This window comes from Rattus norvegicus, chromosome 17, assembly GCF_021556685.1.
Source record: "Rattus norvegicus strain SHRSP/BbbUtx chromosome 17, alternate assembly SHRSP_T2T, whole genome shotgun sequence".
NCBI lineage: Eukaryota > Metazoa > Chordata > Mammalia > Rodentia > Muridae > Rattus > Rattus norvegicus.
In genome coordinates this window covers 79,130,999-79,151,914 of record NC_141550.1, presented here as the reverse complement: position 1 = coordinate 79,151,914, position 20,916 = coordinate 79,130,999, and the positions used below count along the sequence as shown (strand labels likewise).

General features: G+C 38.9%; 1 protein-coding gene across 10 annotated transcripts in view; it reads left to right on the top strand.

Moving 5' to 3' along the window:
• The window catches only part of Upf2 (UPF2, regulator of nonsense mediated mRNA decay), a 110,499-nt gene that overhangs the window by 12,401 nt on the left and 77,182 nt on the right, over positions 1-20,916 (top strand). For all 10 annotated transcript variants that reach the window (XR_015640909.1, NM_001108421.2, NM_001443838.1 and 7 more), the window contains 3 exon segments: positions 8,918-9,078; positions 14,019-14,213; positions 19,796-19,945. Coding sequence is in view for 9 of the 10 variants with exons in the window: in NM_001108421.2 (NP_001101891.2) it covers positions 8,918-9,078; positions 14,019-14,213; positions 19,796-19,945 (506 nt within the window). In the remaining variant the exon portion in view is untranslated.

Sequence of the window (20,916 nt, the reverse complement as noted above, 5' to 3'; positions counted from 1 at the left end):
GAATCATAAATGCACATAGTCATTTGCTGTTGAATGTGTTAGAAAGCACTATCCTTAGAGCTGGTGAAATCTTATTCTGTGTGCATTAAAGACTATACTTTAAATTCCATTCAGCCAATTTTGTTGTTGTTGTTGTCTTTTTGAGTTTTATTTATTTATTTATTCTTTTATGTTCTGAGTACACTGTAGCTGTCTTCAGACACACCAGAAGAGGGCATTGGATCCCATTACAGATGGTTGTGAGCCACCATGTGGTTGCTGGGAATTGAACTCAGGACCTTTGAACAGCCAGTGCTTTTAACTGCTGAGCCATTTCTCTAGCCCTGTCTTTTTGAGTCTTATTGTGTAACCCACGCTGGCCTCCTGCTCATGGTCCTCTTTATTTCAGCCTCCCAAGTATTGAAATCAAGTGTGTGCCACCAGGCCCAGCTCTGTCCAGCAGTTTTAGACATAGACTGATTCAAAATTTCTGGTGCTTTCTTGGCTGAGCTCCATGACACACACCTTTAATCCAGCTCTGGAGGCAGAGGCATGCAAATCTCTTTGAGTTCAAAGCCAGCCTAGTTTACAGAGTGAGTTCTAGGACAGCCTGGGCTATACAGAGACCCTGTCTCAAAAACAAAATAAAACAAATAATAGTACAGTAAGTTCTGCTGTTTCCTTAAAGATACTGGAGTGAGTAACTGAGTGAGTGGTAGTGAGTTTGTAACTATTCTTTACTCATACTTGGGCCTATAGTCTATGCTTCATTATGCTTCTAAGCCCCTGAAGAATTTATAGTTTTGACTAGCGATGCTTTTTAGGTAAGATGAACTTTGAAAAATTTGAATTATAATTTTTTTTTTACTTTAAAAAATCATGTTTATTATACATTTTACTTACATGATCTTAAGTAGCTCTGGGAAGTTACAGCATGTATAAATTTTAAGATTAGTATGTGACAGTAGCTTTATATGTTTGGTAAATATTGCCTTCTGTGTGTTTAGGGATCATTTTGTTAATAGAGATCTTTACTAATTTTTTAACATTTAATTGATTAGTCAATATAATGTCATAGTTAACAAGATTTTCTTTGAGTAGACTAAAATAATATATTCAAATATTAAAGTAATCAATTCTCAGTTCTTAAAATTATTTTTTTCGGGGTTGGGGGTTTAGCTCAGTGGTAGAGCGCTTGTCTAGCAAGTGCAAGGCCCTGGGTTCGGTCCCCAGCTCCGAAAAAACGAAAAAAAGAAAAGAAAAAAAATGATTTTTTTCTTTGTGCTGTGACAAAGGCCAGGGCTTATGCTTGCTGGGCTAACACTTCTACTACCAACACCTAAAACAGTGTGTGTGTGGGGTTGCCTAAAGCCATCAGAAAACACAGATATTTAACATGACAGTTCATAACAGTAGGAAAATTACAGTTCTGAAACAGCAATGAAAGTAATTTTATGATTGCGGTCACCACAACATGGAGAGCTGTATTAAAAGGTTGCAGCATTGGGAGGGTTGAGAACCACTGCTCTAAAGTGTCTTCATCTCTCCCCGCACTGGTGATTGACGGAAAGAGTAGCAAGTGTTGTTTTTCACACCTTTAAATTAGTCCTTTCCTGACTGCCCAAATTGTTGGCAATAGCAATTTGATTTTAAAGTTTAGTAAAAGTTGTAAATAGAATGCAAACATTCTCCTTTCTCTCACCTATTATTACATGATCCTCTGAAATCAGAACTACAGTTCTGTGAAATAGGACTACAACATACTAAAACCAAGAGACCTCTGATAAATCAACACAGTCTGAAACAGAAGTCTCTCCCAAACCAGTCCACCCACTGGATGTATAATTGTCATTGACATAACTGAAAATCTGGACAAAACCAAGAGTTTTTAAGGTTGGTAAAAGCAAAGATTTTTAATTTCAAAATACACTGTTAGCTTAAAAAAATCTGAGAAGTACTATTAGTTTGACTAATGTTGAAACTTAAATATACTGATTTAAAATTTACTTAAGTTTAAATTGCTTTTATTTTATTTCCTTCAGGTATGCTTTACCTATTCTTACAGGTCGATCAGTTGGTAATATTTACACACCATTAAGAGATTGCCTCACTACCGTATATTCAAGGTTATATGTGTCTTGGCAGTGATGGTCAATGCCTTTATTCCCAGAACTTAGGAGGCAGAGGGAGATGTGTCTCTGAGTTCCAGACCAGCCTGGTCTACAGAGCTAGTTCCAGGTCAGTCAGGGATACACAGAGAAACCCTGTCATGAAAAACCTAAAAAAAAAAAAAAAAAAAAAAAAAAGATATTGCCTCCCTTAAGCAAACTTTAATGGTGTTATAAGACCCCTGTGTTATTACTTCCTCTTAGTTTACTAACTATGAATTTCGCATAATATGAATAAATATTTTAATAGTTACATTGTACACACTGGTGTCTTTTCCTAAGATAAACATAACCAAATTTAAATGAGATTTAAATTGTAAGGAAATTTAATGTAATTTTATGGCTTACTTCTGTAATGATTTGACAAGTTGGGAGCAAATCGGAGGTAAAACCCCGTATTTTTTTTTCTTGGATTTAGTCACGACCATATTTTCAAGATTTTATGTGTCTTATTTTCTGTGATTATGTAAGATCAAAATTTAAAAGGATGTTTGTATATTTGCTGAGATTTTTAAAAATTAATTTATTTTGCATCTTGACCGCAGTTTCATAGATCAAAATATATGGCATTGAAGCTTTTTACTTCTTTACAATAGTTTTTGTACTTTTTTCTCATATACATGAATTACATGTATAATCTTACTGATGTCTTCACAATAACTCTAAAGGAAATACCTGTTTTTTGAAGGTGACTGATAAAGGAATTTGAGGACTTGCCCAAAGTAATTTGAAGAGCCAGTGACAATGAAGTTCCCTTTCTCGGTGCTGTACCCCTCACAGCTGTACAGCATCCATTACTGTCCCTATTGCTCGCTGTAAACCTTCTGACTGGCCACTCAATCCTTACCAACTCTACTGCAAGCCAGAGGAATCCTGGTTACAGTTTTGGTTAAAAAGAGAATTTAAAATAGCACCTTGATTTTGATGTGTATACTTAAGAGAGTTTGTAATTCCAATATCATGTACAAAACAGATTAGTTTTGATTTTAGAGGCAGCCATAGTCTACGTTTTAATAATGCAGACTCCAGAACCAGGGTATTTGGGTTCAAACTGCAGACGTGTCATTTACTCTGTATCCTTGGGCAAGTTACCTCACACACCTGTGCGTCAGTATCCCTGACCTTCCAGTGGAGATCATAGTAGTGTTCTTCTGACGTAAACGTGGGGCTGTTGTGAATCGTGTGCACTGCATCTGGCACTACTGTAGTGCTTTTAGAAAAATGTTTATTACTTAATGTATTGCCTGTTTGATCTTTCCGAAAACCTCTGAGCAAATCATTGTTTTGAAAATTGATATGTTAAATGTTTTGAACACCAGCAGCCAGCGTTTTACTCTGATATTCCTACCTCAGCTTTGCTTGCTTTAGAAATTTATTTGTAAGGCAATATAGAGCAAATAAGAATAGATATAAATAAAATAAGAGGGAATAACAAAAATCAAATCATAGGAGTGAAAAGATGGGAAAGAAAAATCATACCTTTTAATGTGAGGCATTACTGAGTGGATGCTTGTCAGTGTCGTAATAGTAACATAAAAACCCCTTCAGTGAGTGTGATGGCCCATGCCTTCAGTCCCAGCGCTCTGGAGGCTGCGGTACTCAGAGCTCTGTGAGTGTGAGAACACTTAGGATGTTTCTAAATGGTGATGTTTCATGCTGTTTTTGGTTTTGCTTTTGTTTGATTGTTGGAGACAAGATTTCTCTGTGTAGCTCTGGCTGTCTGTGGCATTCACTCTGTAGACTCTGGCTTTCAACTCAGAGGTCGTCCTGCCTCTGCCTTCTGAGTGCTGGGGACCAAAGGTGTACACCACCAACACCTGGAGAATAAAAGCTTTTGATCTTTGAAATAGGGTCTTCTTTCTATAGCCCTGGCTGTCCTTGCACGTATGGTGATCTGCCCTCCTTTGCCTCTCCAGTGTTGAAATTAATGGTGTGAGTAGCAAGAAATCTTTTTTACACATTTTTGTTATAATACGACTTGGGACCGGTTTTCTCTCATTACTTTTTACATCTGTGAGAGGGTACTACTACCTCAGCCTTGGTGCAGTCATGGTGAGGGACCAAGGTAGTTAATAAACATTTAATAGTGATGATTAATTGATTTGACTAATTCCAGTCATTGACACACTGTGGCTCACTGGCCTGAGCAGGTCATTAGCAAGTTTTTTTAGTGCCTAGTGTAACAATGGTTTTCAGACAGTAAAAATATGTAAAAGGTGATGGAAAGCTTAGTGACATGTGACAGTTACATGATGATGACGTTTCACTGTTGTGAGTAGTTTTACTTAGCATAGTAAACCTATGCATCTCCATACTGCCTGGCCGTTAGTGTTTGCGGCAGTAGCATTGAGCAGTTTCAGTAAAGATCCTGGGGTCTGGAAAACCTAGAAAGTTGATTTCCTGATTCTTTACAGGAAACATTTACTGCCCTCTGATTAACAATGGTTTCAGAAAAATGCTGTCAGTTCAGCTTTGCAAGTAGATGTGTTTCTAAGAAGATTGGATACGAAATGATTATCATTACTGTAGTTTTGCTTATATAAGTAATTTGGGTGAGGGGTAGAGAGAGCTCAAGGTCAGTGCTTGCCTATCATGCATGAAGCCCTGAGTTCTGTTCCCAACAATGTGTGGGAAAAAAGGGTGAGGTTTTGATTTTCTTTTTTTTCTTTTTTTTTTTTTTTGGTTCTTTTTTTCGGAGCTGGGGACCGAACCCAGGGCCTTGCGCTTCCCAGGTAAGCGCTCTACCACTGAGCTAAATCCCCAGCCCCTCATTTTGTTTTTTTAATTTAATCTCTAATGGAGACTGAACCCAGGGCCTTGACAAAGCTAGAGTCAGAACTCCACTTCCACCTGATACTTTTGATGACTGATTTCTGTTGCTAAAATCATCATAGTCTTAGTGTGTGCTGTAGATTCCATGAGCTGTTTAGTAAGCATGTGTTAGATAAGTGATCAAATTAGATACCACTTTGGGATCTGTTTGTAACAGAACCTGAAATTCCACTGTTGGTATCTTGTCCTGTTTACTAAATTGAGTTCTCCATGTATGATGTAGTTAGAAAACAAGTCAAAATCTCAGTTTCTATTTTCCTAAGAGGTCTTTTACTGAATACTTAACCTAAATACATATTTTTTAAGCAACTAGATGAATTAGTGTTGCTAAAGAATGTGATCATGGTCTTGGGGTTGGTGGTGTATGCCTGTAATCCATAATATTCAGAATCCAGAGGCAGGAGGATTGCTCGTTCCATACCATCTGGGTAGTACATTGAGTTGAAGGCCAGCTGGCCTCTCCTTCCCTCCCTCCTCCTTTCCTTCTCTTTCTCCCTTCCTCCCTTCCTTCTAGAGTAGGAGTTGAACGTAGGACCTCACAAGGGTTAGACAAGTGGTCTACCACTGAGACCTCGTTTTTTAAAAACAAAACAGCAACAAAAAGCAGAAATAAGATTTGAGGGAGGGTTAAGGGCTATCTGTGAAGGTTTAAAGCTTTTTTTTTTTTTAAGATATATTTATTTTTATTTAAGTGTATTTTTGCCTCCATGTTTGTCTGTTTACCACATATATTCATGGTGCCCCCAGAGGTGTTAGAGTCCTTTGCACTGTAAGTACAGACTCTTGTGAGCCCCTATGTAGGTGCTGGGGTCTAACTCAACTCTTCCAGAAGAGTTAACTATCAAGACGTCTCTCCAGTTCCAGCTTTTGTTTTATTTCATATGCATGGATGCCTTGCTTGTGTGTGTGTATCTTCACCACATATGTACTTGGTTAGCCCCAGTTTTAAAGTTTTAATTTGATCTCAGAGGAACTGGAGAGGAACTAGGCCCTAGATGCATTGAATTAAATTTAATCATTGATTTGAATCTAGTCCCAAGCAAGTACTTGAACTTGAAGTCAATCCTGAAGTAATTCTGTTTTCAGTCGTGGTAAAATAGTTACCACTTTACTGCTTATGTGCCAGAAATTCTTAGAATTGTATATTTCAATGGACTGAAAATTTGCTCCTCAGATGACCAAGAAGTTAGACCTTGTAAGAAAATACATTTCTAAGTTTGTTCTAGGCTTCCCCTACCCTGTTTTGTTTGTTTGTTTGTTTGTTTTGTTGTTGTAACACTGTAATCGTGTTACATTTTTCTTTCTTAAAAGTGTGTGTGTGGGCACAGGTGTTCTATGGTGTGTGTGTGATCAGAAGACAACTTTTGGAAGTTGATTTTCTTCTTTCACCACGTGATTCCTAGGACAGAACTTAGGTCATCAGGCTTTGGGGCAAGTACTTCCTGCTGACCTCAGTGGTGCATGGAAATATTCATTAGCTATACTGAAATTATTATCCCCTAACAGAATCATCTTTCTTTTCTTTTTTAATTAAAGTTTATTTTATCTATTTTATTTATCTATTATGTATACACATTCTGCCTGTATGTGATCCTGCATGCCAGAAGAAGGCATCAGATCTCATTGTAGATAGCTGTGAGCCACTATGTGGTTGCTGGGAGTTGAACTCAGGACCTTTGGAACAGCAGATAGTGCTCTTAACCCCTGAACCATCTCTCTCCAGCCCCCTCTTTTTGCTGTTTTGTTTTTGATTTTTCAAGACAGGGTTATTCCGTGTAGCCCTGGCTGTTCTGGAACTCTGTAGACTAGACTGGCCTTGAACTTGAGATCTGCTTGCCCCTACCTTCTGAGTGCTGGGATTAAAGGTGTATACTACCAACTTCTGGCTTAGAGTTGTCTTTAGAATAAACTCTTTAGTTCTTAGCACCTTTGGCAATAATTTATATATTGTTCTTACTTAAAATGTAAAATTTACATTTATATATGTATTGTATGCATGTATATATAGATGTGTTTGTATATATTGTATACATGTATATATAGGGGTATATATACATATATATATATATATATACACATACACACCACACACACACACACATATCTATATCTATGTGTGTGTGTGTGTGTGTGTGTGTGTGTGTGTGTGTGTGTGTGTGTGTTCCAGAGATAGAAGCTGGCTGTCAGGCTTGATGGCAAGTATATTAGCTGATCCAATTTGGCAGCCCACTGAATATTTTAAAAGTAGAATCATTTGGGGGCAGTATTTCTTTGAATTACTTGTTTTGTTTAAATTTTTTCCTGAATTTTCTTAGGACTGACTAAATGTCCTGATAAGTTCATAGTAATGTTAGTTTCTTTCATGAATATACATATTCTTGTTTTAAGTTTTAAAATCTCTAAACTTGGTGAAAGAATCTTTTTTGTTTATATATTTCATGTATATGGATGTTATGTCTGCATATATGTTAGGAGAAACTTTTTTGCTTATCACATTACTTTTAAGTAAATAACAGGGAAAACTAAATAGTTTTGGTCTTTATAGAAAAATACTTTTAGCCTAGGCAAATATGGTTATACTGTTATATTAGAAGTTGCTAATAATATTTTTAAGTTGTAAAGTGAGTGAAAAACTTTAAAATTTTAAGCATATCTGATAGTAAATTATTTTTCTCCTTCCCCTTCCTCCTGTTGTGTTTTACTGCTCCTGTGATTGGAATCCGGGGCTGTGGATACTAGAGAGTTCTCTCACAGTCACGCCCTGCTCACACAGTCTCTGTAAGAAGATAACACCCAGAAAACCAGACCGGATTTAGTTTACGGAGAATGCTCAGATGCCAAGCATTAAACTTCTAAATATTACTTTTGGAATTGTTTTAATTTAAAATTCATAGTTGTTTTTTGGAAACTTTTGCTGAAAGTTGGGGTGGAGACAGGAGGATTATGAAGCCAAAGGCCAGCCTTGGCAACACAGTGAGCTTGAGAGCAGCCTGGGCTACGGGAGACCCAATTTCAGCTGTGCTACAGAATCCTCTTTTCTGTTATAGCATTGTTTTTAAGTATCAGTTGTACTACCAGATCCCTGTTAGTGCAGAGCAGATTGCATCCTTTTGTGAGGGTCTTAGCTGCCTGTGCTAATGCAGTAGGGATTTTAACTTTACACATTTTGGTTATTTCCTAGTTGTTTTACATTAGTAATCAAGAGTAACTTACAGTACTTTTGTGAGGTAGGAAGAATTATATCCTTGGACTTCCCCATGAAAGCCTTGAGTAGGCGGGCTGATCATTACTGTTTTTCCATTGGATTAATAATACTGTAAACTGAAGACTGACTGTGTTAGAGAAATGGATTTTTACAGACAGTAATTTGATTAAATCACAGAAGTTTATGAATGATATTCTGTCTTTGAATCTCTTAAAGCCTGTTATTTTTAGAAACTGACTTGTGATGTGTATTTTGGCTAGTAGTATGTCTTAGGAAAGCATAGTTTAACAAAATAATTATTTTACAGTAAATTTTAAATATATTTTCTTATCAAGTCGTTGTTGAAGTTTAAGGATAACTGATTCTTTTCACAACTTGTTGCTTTTGAAAACCATTTAGTAATCACTGCATGGAGTAAATATTTGATTAGCTATATGTTAGAGGGTTCTATTCTTAAACAAAGTAATAAATAATCTTTTGTTATTTTGTAAAGTTAAATATTATGGTGATTCTGAATGTATGTTTCGTCATCTTTGAATAAGCTTAATTGGGTGATTTTTGTTGTTATATGTGTTTTAATTTTAAGGCAGATCCAGAGCAAACATGAGATTTGAAAATAAGTTAGTAAGGAACATTATGTTAAATTTCTGTGTAAGATAAAATTTTATGGACTGTTTCCCGTGATCATGCCTGCTTTGACAAGCTTACCAGATGCTTTCCTCATTATTTATAGGCGTATTCTGCACTCTAAAGGCGAGCTAAGTGAAGACAGGCATAAACAGTATGAAGAGTTCGCCATGTCTTACCAGAAGCTGCTGGCAAATTCTCAATCCTTAGCCGACCTTTTGGATGAAAATATGCCAGATCTTCCTCAGGACAAACCGACACCAGAAGGTAAGCTATAACCCAGTCCTCATTCGTGTGTGTCTGTGTACAACTTTGTGGAGTCAGTCAGTTCTCTGCTTTAACTGTTTGGTTCTTTTTTTCGGAGCTGGGGACCGAACCCAGGGCCTTGAGCTTCCTAGGCAAGTGCTCTACCACTGAGCTAAATCCCCAACCCCAACTGTTTGGGTTCTTGAGATTGAACTCAGGTAATCAAACTTGGCAGCAATCTTTTCCCACTCAGCCCTCTCAGCAATGCATGATATACTTAGTCATCATTTTTTTTTTCTTTTTTCTTTTTTTCGGAGCTGGGGACCGAACCCAGGGCCTTCCGCTTGCTAGGCAAGTGCTCTACCACCGAGCTAAATCCCCAACCCTTAGTCATCATTTTTTAAACCAGCTTTTTGTATGTATGAGTAAGTGTATTTTTGTGGTGTATTGTGTACATGTACATAAGGAATGTACATGGAATATGTGTGTACATGTATATGGCGTTCAGAGATAAATGTCAAGGGACTTCCTCAGTTTCTACCTGTGTGTGTGTGTGTGTGTGTGTGTGTGTGTGTGTGTGTGTGTGTGTTGAGGCCAGAGATTTCTTCCTTCCTTCTTTTTTCCTTCCTTTCTTCTCTCCTTCCTTTCTTCCTTCCCTTTTCCTCTCCTCCCTCCGCGTTGTCTCTCTTTTTCCTCTCTGTCTTAGTTTTTCTTTCTGTCTTTGTCTCTTTGTCACATTCTGACAGGGTCTTGAGAGGGGTCAAAGAGTTGGCTTAGGAGTTAAGAACACTTGTTGTTCTTGAAGAAGGCTTGCACCCACAAGGATGCACCCATCCTTAACGTCAGTTCCACAAGATCCAAAGGCCTCTTCTGACCTACTCAGGCACTACACATGCACATGTTGCACATACACACACGCGGGCAAAATATTAAATATTAAAATTTTTAATAGACATAAATATTAATAAAATTATAGCCCTGGGTGGGCTTAGAATCAGAAATCCACCTCCTCTGCCTCCTGAGCACTTAGGTTAAAGCCATGTACTGCCACGTCCAGGTGCCTCAGTTTTTAAAGATCGTTTCTTGACTGGTCAGACACTGACCAGCAGGTCCTAGGGACCCACCTGTCTTTATCCCCCAAGTTTGGGGGTTGTAGATGTGTACCATTACATTAAACTGATGTGAGTGCTGGGTATTTGAACTAGAGTCCTGAGGTTTGTGTGGCAAGTACTGTCTTCCCAGCCAGCTCATAATTAAAAAGAGAAAAGAAAGAAAAGCACTTACTTTAAGGCCTGTTAAGTTCACATTAATAAAAATTTAATCTTTATAAATAGCTTCAAATTTTTTTAAGTTTAGGTATTAACAATCTAATAATTTTCAACTACTACTTGAAACTCATCCTTGAATGGACAAGGCCGTGCAGTTAGAGAATTGCTCCTTTCATACTATGAATTTCTTCAAATTCTTTTCTTAGAGTTATCCTCAGATTGTGTCCAATGCGGACTTGGTGTAAACAGCATTTGGGGTTAGAGATTTGTTTTGTCAGATGTGTAATAAAGTGAATCCAATATTGCAGTTCTAATATTTCTGTACTTTTTTGCATTTATTTACTTAATTGTGAGAGTGTGTGAGTGTGTGTGTGTGTGTGTGTGTGTGTGTGTGTGTGTGTGTGTCAGGTGTCAGGAGCTAGCTTCTGTTATTCAATTCTCTCCTTCCCGCCAAATGGGTTCCAAGACTAAACTCACTTGATGACAGACACCTCTACTTACTTCTTGCTAGCCTATATATTTTTATTTATTGGTCTAGAATGTTTAGCTTTAATAATGTGTTTATGAGTTTGTGTACATGCTCGCAATCCCCACAGAGGCCAGAAGTGGATGTCAGATCTCCTTGAGCTGAAATTTCAGGCAGTTATGAGCCACCCATGTGAGTTCTGGGACCCAGACTCTTCATCCTCTTATGATATCCATGCATATTCATTAGCAGCTTAATTATCTCTCCAGCCCACAGAATGTATTTCTTTTTATATTATTCTATTATAATTATTTTATTATTTTGTTTTATTTATTTATTTGGTGCTCTTAAAGGCTAGAGGAGGGTGCTGGAGCCCTTGGAACTAGAATTATAGACAGCTGTAAGGTGCCATGTGGGTGCTGGAGTCCTAGAACAGCCCGTGCTCTCCAACTGCTGAGCCGTCTATGCAGGCAAGAAGTTAAATTTTTAAAAAATGATTGCTTGCTAGCCTAGTATTTTTATATGTGTGAAATACTTGCTCATATTTTAGGATTAAAAAAAAATAGGCTGGGCAGTGGTGGTGTTTCCCTTTAATCCTTAGAAGGCAGAGGCAGGTGGATTTCAGAGTTCAAGGCCAGCCTGGTCTACAGAACAAGTTGCAGGACATCCAGGGCTACACAGAGAAACCCTGTCTCACCTACCCCATCACTGAAAGAGTTTTTGGTTTTTTGTTGCTGTTACTCTTTTTTATTTATCTGCTTGGGCATTATCAGTTTTTGTCTTATATTAGTGTATTGAACTTTTCTGAAATACACACACACACACACACACACACACACACACACACACACTTTTCTGTATTCTCCCACAAAGCATTGCTGTTGCCAGGTATGGGCCATTTTTCTCATCCTGGCCAATTCTCTGATATTTGTGTATCTTAAACTTCATTTCTGAAACTCCCTAGAATTAGTGTTAACTCTCACAAATAAAGAACTAGGTTCTGGCTGGGTTTGGTGGTGCTTTGCCTTAATCCCAGCTCTTGGGAGGCAGAGGCAGGCAGATCTCTATTGGTTCAAGGCCAGCATGGTCTACATATTGAGTTCCAGGCAGCCAGAGCTTTGTAGAAAGACCTTGTCTCAAAATGCCCTTCCCACTAAAGGATTAGGATACCTTTAACTTGTTATTTATGATAATCGGGCAGTCGTCCACACCTAAGATACCACTGCAGGTCTGGCCCCTTGTTCTATCTGTTAAGCCATAGAGAGCAGGGTTTCTGTAGGTGCCTCATGTGATTAGGTAATTAACTAAAATGGCTCATAGAACTCGGGGAAAATATTGTAAACTTACCAGATTATAATGAAAAACTATAAAAGATACAGATGTACAACCAAGGACACTGTCCTATGTAGTGTCGGTGAGGAACCAACCCTTCCTGTATAGAGAAGTAAGTATTTGAAGCTGATCAACTCTCCCTGTTCCAGAGCATTTTATTCTGTTTTGTTTTGAAGATAGGGTTTCACTAGATAGGATTTCCTCATACTTTTCGACCTTCCTGTTGCAGAATTTTTTAAAAGCTAATCTCTGTCCTGTCCATCTTAAGGTCTGTGAGTACTAATTTGCTTTTCCTGGTGACTGGATGTGTCCTGAAGCTAAGTACCCCACTCTAACTTACCTTAGTATAACCTTAAATAAGATGAACGTTGAATAAAAAAGCATGTAATGCAGGAAATTGCAAGAGTTTTAGGGAGCTTTGCTTAAGGAATCAGGACCAAAACCCATGTATGAAACATATACTATGTATATAGTAGATCAGATTTTTAATGAAATATATCATAAATAAAATTATCTTATAAATAACTTTTTGTTAGTATTATAGGTATTGTCTAGTTTGTTTAATTTCTGGTTTTGTTTGTATTTTTTTTGTAGAACTTGGGAAACTGTCAATGTTTTCCTTTTTGGTGTATGGGTTTATGCCCTAGTAAGGCTCTGTTAGAATACATTATTTACAAGGAATGCAGAATAATTAAAGAGCCAGTGTTTTATATTGTTTTGCTGTTTTTTTCCTAAATGACTTTAGTGAATAATTAACCTGTGGGATTAATTTTAATCCACATGATTAATTGTAGCATTTATTTACTCCTGTGTGCGTGTGTGAAGAGCTTGTAAGTGCCGTGGTGCGCATTTGGAGACCAGAGGACAGCTCTGTGAAGTTGGCTTTCTCTTCCCACTTCTTCATGTGTTTGTTCTGAGGATTAGACCCATGTAGCAAATTCTTCTTTCCCCTGGGGTCTAGAGGTACTGAGGAGAGAACTCAGGCCCTGGGACATGCGAGGTCAGCACTGTGTCGATAAGCTCCCTAGTCTCCCTCCCAGTATCAATTCTTAGAGAATGGAGAACTATGTCTCCATTTTCCCTCCTCACTCTCCCCTGACATATAACCATAGAGTAATAAGCTCAGAATTTAAAACTAAATAAACTAACAAACTAATAAACTACTACATCTGAATCATGAGCCCATCTACAGCTTTATTCTTTCTGTACTTAGCTCCAAACTAAAATCAAAGTAATTGGGCATGCGAGGTGGGTAAAAGTACTTGGCTCACAAGCCTCATAACTTGCGTTTGATTCCCCAAATCCACACTGTTGGTAGGAGAGAGCTGACTCTTAAAAATTGTTGTCTGACCTCCAGCACAAAATTTTGTAGCATACATGTTATGTGTGCACACACACGTGTGTGTAATTATAATAATTACAAAGATGACTACTGGGTGGAAAGATGGTTTAGTGGTTAAGAGCACTACTGCTCTTCCAAAGGTCCCAGGTTTCGTGTGCCCATGAAAACACACACACACACACACACACACACACACACACACACACACACACACACACAAAGAGGAATAAATAAATGTTTTTTAGAAAGGACAAGCATGGTGACTCTAGCCTTTAATTCAGCACTCAGGATGCAAAGGCAGGTGGATCTCTTAAGTTCAAGACTAGCCTGTCTACAGAATGAGTTCCAGGGAAGTCAGGGCTACATAGAGAAACCCTGTCTCAAAGGAAAACAGAATACAAAAAGATAATCGTGTATAGTCTTAAGTGCTTGCTGATTGAAGAAAATCTAGTCACTTGAAACATGGAGATTTAATAGGCACAAAACTAAAAATAAAACGTGAAGTGCTATGTTTACCACTTCTGACTTGTTCTCTGCTCATGGTTTATTGTAGAGCATGGACCTGGAATCGATATATTTACACCTGGAAAACCTGGAGAATATGACTTAGAAGGTGGCATATGGGAAGACGAAGACGCTCGGAATTTTTATGAAAACCTCATCGATTTGAAAGCATTTGTTCCAGCCATCTTGTTTAAAGACAATGAAAAAAGTCAGAACAAAGATTCTAGCAAAGATGATTCCAAAGGTAAATTACTTTTTAAAATGATAATAATAATTATAATTAATTTATTGTGGGCAGGGGTTGGGGGCAGTGCATGCACGTCAGAGGACAACTTTACAGAGTCAGTTCTCTTTTTCTATCTTTATCTGGATTCCAAGGATCAAACTTGGTTGTCAGGCTTGCAGGGCAATTACTTTACCAGACAAGCCACCTTACCCACCTTCCGAAGATAAACTCTCAAGGGAACAGTTGCCATTTGTGTGGTAGAAATGCGCTTCAGAATGGTACGTGCTTGAAAAGGACTGGCACTGTGAGCATTAGATTAAATGAATGAAAGAGGGCTGGAGAGATGGCTCAGCGGTTAAGAGCACCCGACTGCTCTTCCAGAGGTCCTGAGTTCAGTTCCCAGCAACCACATGGTGGCTCACAACCATCTGTAAAGAGATCCGATGCCTTCTTCTGGTGTATCTGAAGATAGCTACAGTGTATTTATATATAATAAATGAATAAATCTTTAAAAAAAATGAATGAAAGAGTAGTGAGGATCAGAGTGTTAAAGGGCAACGGTTGCCTGTTTTGCTTGGTGGGCACATACATGTAGCTGTACAGGCCCACCCCACATGTGGAAGTCAGAGAGGATTTTCCCTGTCTTCCTTACAGTCCATGCCATTCTCTTGAGGATCTCTGAGTCTGGAGCTAAACTGTCAATTTGCATACCATGCCCTCATGCCTCTGTTCCCTGTCATTCTGTGTCTCCTACACACTTCTTGGTGCTGGTGGTACTGGTTTCAGTGACCAAATCTGTGCTTTCTACATGGATGCTGGGGATTAGAACTTCTTCTTCCTTTCATTAAGTTTTATTTATTTTATGTATATGAGTACACTGTCTATGTCTTCAGACACACCAGAAGAGGGCATCAGATCCCATTACAGGTGGTTGTGAGCCACCATGTGGTTACTGGGATTTGAACTCAGGACCTCTGGAAGAGCAGTCAGTGCTTTTAACCACTGAGCCATCTCTCCAGCCTAGAACTTATTCTTCTACACATGCTCCTACCCTCTGAGCTTTTGGCATACTTTTTGGGCCACTTTATTGAGTTATGTTATCTGCCTCTCTTCCAACCCATACTCTACCCCAATCCCTTCCAGCCTCCCAACAGTAGGTAGGAGAGACTGAAGGTTAGAGGGGAAAGGGGCATAGACCTCATTAGACTACTTCCTACTAGTTAGGGGCATCAGGTTTCTCCAAACGGCAATCCAGAAATCCAGCAAGTAACAATCCAACAACGGCAAATGCAGCAGTAGGAACCAGTAGAGGGGGAGCAGCCGCCACCCCAGGCCCTCTTGGACTTGCCCATTTGTAGCCTCTGCAGACTCCCAAACATAAACTCTCTGCAGCTGGCAAAAGTAACGCCCTCCTAGAGCACGAGTCAGTTAGCTCCTGTGCACAACCTGAAGCAGCCCCATAGCCCATACCTGGGATTAAAACAGGAGCACATTCATATGATATAACTGCATTTTAAGGAAACCCAAACCCTCACTACACCCAACTGTCTTCCTAGCTAGGAACACACTTTTACTAGAGCCAGTATATTCACATTAGTTTGAATTGGTGGAAGGTGCTTATTTTTTAGTATCTTACAATGAAGTCTCGTGACGTCTTCCTTTCTTTCTTTCTTTCTTTCTTTCTTTCTTTCTTTCTTTCTTTCTTTCTTTCTTTTTTTTTTTTTTTTTTTTTTTTCCGGAGCTGGGGACCGAACCCAGGGCCTTGCGCTTGCTAGGCAAGCACTCTACCACTGAGCTAAATCCCCAACCCCTTGTGACATCTTAAGACAGGAGTTTCTCCACAAAGCATAGGTTTTGTACTGCTATCTGTCTGCATCATTTTTTCACAAGGCTAGTTCTAGCCAGGCCTCTATGAGTTAGTTGAGAAAAATCTGAAGGTCTGAAACTAGTAGTAGAGTAGGAGGTGCTGGTGCTGCTAACCCTTGTTTCTCACATCTGTCTGTGCTCCTCCTCCGATCTGCACTATTGTCCTGTGTTTGTACACCTACCTGGCTGTTGGTTTAGCTGTCACTCTTTTCTGTACCTTCTTAAGATTATTTTAATCTCCTTACTAACTTCTCTTTAAGATTTATTTTTATTTTATGTATGAGTGTTGCCTATATGTATTTAAATGTACCATGTGTGTGCAGGTCCTGAGGAGACCAAGAGAAGGAATTGGATGCCCTGAAAGTGGACTTAGATGCAGCTCTGAGCTGCCATGTGGGTTCTGGGAACTGAACCTGTGGCCTCTGGAAGGAAGGCAGGTGCTCGAGCGTAACTGCTTAGCCGTGTCTGCAGCTTCCTTGCTATTGACATTCCGCTTTCCCTTTTTGTTTTGTTACTGGATTTTTCTGTCTGTGTTGCATAGGATCTCGCTTAGTATTCTTGGCTGTCTTTGAACTCTCTATGTATGACCTTAAACTTGAAGAAAACTGCTTGCTTCTGCCTCTGGAGTGCTGGGATTAGAGGGACACCATGGTGCCCAGTGACGTTCTTATTTTATTTTCCTGTGAGAATGGATTTCTCTGTGTGACTCCAGCTGACCTAGAACTCAGAGATCTGCCTCTCTCTACCTCTTAAATATAATGGGCATCCCAGTGATAGATTTAATGGTTTTACCTGAGTTTGGAATTCATTTCAAATTGTTATTGTTGTCTCTAAAACACTGCATAATTCTCTGAGACTTACTGTGTCATCATGTGTATTAATACCTTTAATTCTCTATCCTAAATGTTAATCTGTCTTACCTGTGCTCCTCAAACATTACTAATAATATGTCCCCGACTTGACTTCTTCATGAATATTAGTTTAACTTCCTGTAAATATAGGAGACATAGAGGAATATATGGAATATAGGAACTTTCTCTTAATATAGGAGACATTTTAAGGCTTTTCTTTTTCTCAGCATTCAGCAGCTTATCGTAGTTGTGAATGTGTAGTAGGTAATCAGGAACATTTTGTTGGTTTTTTTAACCAGGGGCTGAGCATGCTAGGTAAGCGCTTTACCACTGAGCTATAACCCTGTGCAGAAGATTTTTTTTGTAAAATAAAAGGATATATTTTTTCTTATATGTATGCACATGTACTCACACATGTGGGAGTCAGGGACCACTTTCGGGAATCAGTTCTCTTCTTTCCAGTGTGTCGGCTCCAGGGATCAAGACGGGGTTGGTTTGGTAGCAAGGGCCTTTTCCTGCCAAGCCATTTCTGATAACGAGTTTTATTAGTAAACATAAGGAGTAAATACATGCTTCATTTGGGAAGCAGCTTTTTTGTTTATATTAATCAAGTTGTATCTCTGGTGTTTAGAACAATATGTAGCTGAACAGGACTTCAAATAGTTGCTGAAAGAGAGTGAGTGAGCTTTAGACAAAGCAAGAGTTCCTTTCTTACTTTGGCATCGAGTATCGTGATATAAAACCGTTTTTCCTTCATTACAGAAACTGGAGGCTATGAGCCACGGAACTGGTAATATTTTAGGTGGTTTAAGTACACATTTAAAGAATTTTTATTAATTTTGTATGTGGGGACATAAGTGTACATTGTTGACCTTGAATCCTTAAATTTTGTTTATTTTTAACACAGGGTTTCTTTCTATAGCCCAGGATGGCCTAGAATTTATGTATCCCAGACTGAACTTGAACCTGTAATAGTCTTCTTGCATGAGTCTCCCCACCCTCACATACACACACACACACACACACACACACTCACTCACACTCACACTCACACTCTCACACACAAATAGATTTTTTAAAATCTCAAGGAGAAAAGAGAAGCTAATATGATGAATGCATATTTACCTATCACTCTACTGCTACAGATATCAACATTGTTGCCAATTTTGTTGAATATTTGGTTCTGTGGTTTGGTTTGATTTTTTTGGTTAAGTTCAATTGTTTCCTCTTACCAATTTCCTGATTGGTCTTTTCTGCATTTAGTCTTTTCTTATTTATTTAGTATATTGCTACTAAATTGGTTTTTATATCAATTCATATTTCATTGTTACTGCCTGCATAACCCAGGAAAGAATATACTAAATATAAAAAAATAAAAGGAAGGGGACTAGAGACATATCTCAGTGGTAAAGAGCACTGGCTGTTTTTCCAGAACCTAGGTTTGATTCCCAGCACCCACGTAGCAGCACATAACCATCTATAACTCCAGGTCTGTGGGATCTGACACCGACTTCTGGGTGTCTCTGCAGGTACTGGGCACACAAGTGGTGCACAGACGTTCATTCTGGCAGCACATTCATACACATTAAATAAAATTGAGAGAAATAGAGAAAATGAGAATGAACTTATGTTGGAGTTTGAGAGCTTTCTTAGGTGAGACCACTGTAATGAATTTTATTTCCTGTCTTTAGCATAGATACCATGTAAGCTAGCCTATGTAGCAGTGAATTAGTTACACGCATGCACACGCTAGCTAATGTTGATTTGATTAGCTCATTTCTAATCCTCTCCGCAGCTAGCATACATGCTCCCCTCCAACTTTCCTGAGTCAACTTGCTAAATCAACATTTCATCTCTGCTACCCCAGACCCATGGTATCTGAGGAAGTGGCCCCTAGGGCCGTTTTCCCAAATTCTTCTTACATGGCTGGCGGCTTTCTTTCCTGTAGCTTTTACATCTGATCCTTCTCCTCCAAGTCGTGGTGATTCTCTGTGACTCCTCTCTCTCCCCCTTGCCTGTGCAATTTAAAAGGCCCCCTGCACCTTTCTGCCCAGCCTTGGCTACATGGCAGCTTTGTTTCCCAGTCAGAGCCACTGGGGACAGGCGTCTCTTAGAGTCTGTGTGCAGAGTCCCTTGTGATTCCTCATTGGGAGCCGAATTAAGACAAAGCATTAGACCCAATCCTCAACAAGCCTGCCTCCATCCCGCCCTCTTTTCATCCCTTCTCTTTTTCCTTTTTCCTTTCTCCAGTGCAGATGATGTATAGAACTGTAGAAGTTGGCCTCTCAAAAAGCTCAATTTGTTTTATTAAAAAAAAAAAAAAAAACTCAAAAAAAAATTTTTTTAAGTTTTCATTAGGATTTGTCAGATACATTTCTAGGTTTTTATCCAAATTATATAGACTTATCAGTCTTTCTCTAATTTTACTTTTTGTAAAATTAGATTAGGATTAAAAAAATTAGAGAAGTTATGTAGATTTTTGTGAATCTTTAATGTTTTTGTAGCAGGATTTAAAAGGTGTTGCTTTTTAAAATCCATCCATGTCTTGCCTGAGTGTATGTCTGTGCACTATATGCACACCTGATGCTCTTGGAGGCCAGAAGAGGTGTCAGGTCCCCTGGGACTGTTGTTACAGAGAGTTGAGAGCTACGGTGCGGATGCTGGGGATCAAGCTTAGGTCCTCTGCAAGGCCAGCCAGTGTTCTTAGCTGCTGAGCCAGCTCCCCACCCCTGTAGCAGGATTTTGAACTGACCTTGAATTAAAAGATGCTTTCTGTTTGTTTTTTATATGTTTTGATTATTTTTGATACATTGAACCCAAAGTCCCTGAATGCTCAGCAAATATTCTGCCATTATACTTTTCTAATTCTTTGTTTTTAAACAGAGGCAAAAGAACCAAAGGATAATAAGGAAGCATCAAGTCCCGATGATTTGGAACTTGAGTTGGAGAATTTAGAAATTAATGATGACACACTGGAGTTAGAAGGTGGAGATGAAGCTGAAGATCTTACAAAGAAACTCCTTGATGAACAAGGTGAAGGGCTGTGTCATCAGTGTTTATTTGTTATTTTTACACAAACCTGAGAGGATGGATCTTCATAATTCTCTGTTGCTTTTTTATTATTTTTAGTTTACTCTGTGCATGAGTGTTTCATGAGTGTCTGTGTCTGTGTGTGATTGTGTGTGTGTATCTGTGTCTGTGTGAGTGTGTGTGTGTGTCTGTGTGTGTGTCTGTGTGTGTATCTGTGTCTGTGTGTATCTGTGTATGAGTGTGTGTATGTGTGTTTGTCTGTGTGTGTATCTGTGTGTGAGTGTGTGTCTGTGTGTGTGTATCTGTGTGTGTCTGTGTGTGTGAGTGTGTGTCTATGTGTATGTATCTGTGTGTGTGTATCTGTGTGTGTGTCTGTCTATCTGAGTGTGAGTGGCTGTGTGTGTGTGTCTATGTGTGTATAAGTGTGTGTTTCTGTCTGTGTGTGTGTATCTGTGTGTGTCTGTGTGTGTGTCTATGTGTATGTATCTGTGTGTGTGTGTTTCTGTGTGTGTATATCTATGTGTGTGTATCTGTGTGTGTGTGTCTGTCTGTGTCTGTCTATCTGTGTGTGTGTCTGTGTCTGTCTATCTGTGTGAGTGTGTGTGTGTGTGTGTGTGTGTGTGTGTGTGTGTGTTGGCATGTATATGGAAATCAGGTGAGAGCTGGGACTCTCAGTGCCCGCTGTTCACCTTCTTTGTGACAGGGCCTCCTTTTAGTTCTTTGCCTCCTGGGCCAGGCTGCCTGGCCTGTGACTGATTGTGGAGATTCTCCTGTCTTCACCTGTCATAGGAGCGGAGGTTGCAGATGTGCCTGACCTCACATGGGTGTCTGAGGAGATAAACTCAGGCCCTCATACTTGTATCACAATACTTATTAGCCTACACTGAGTTGTCTCCCCAGTCTTGAATATTTTAAATCTCTTACTATCGTTGTTATGACACTTGCCATGAATGTGTTTGACAGCTACTTAAAAT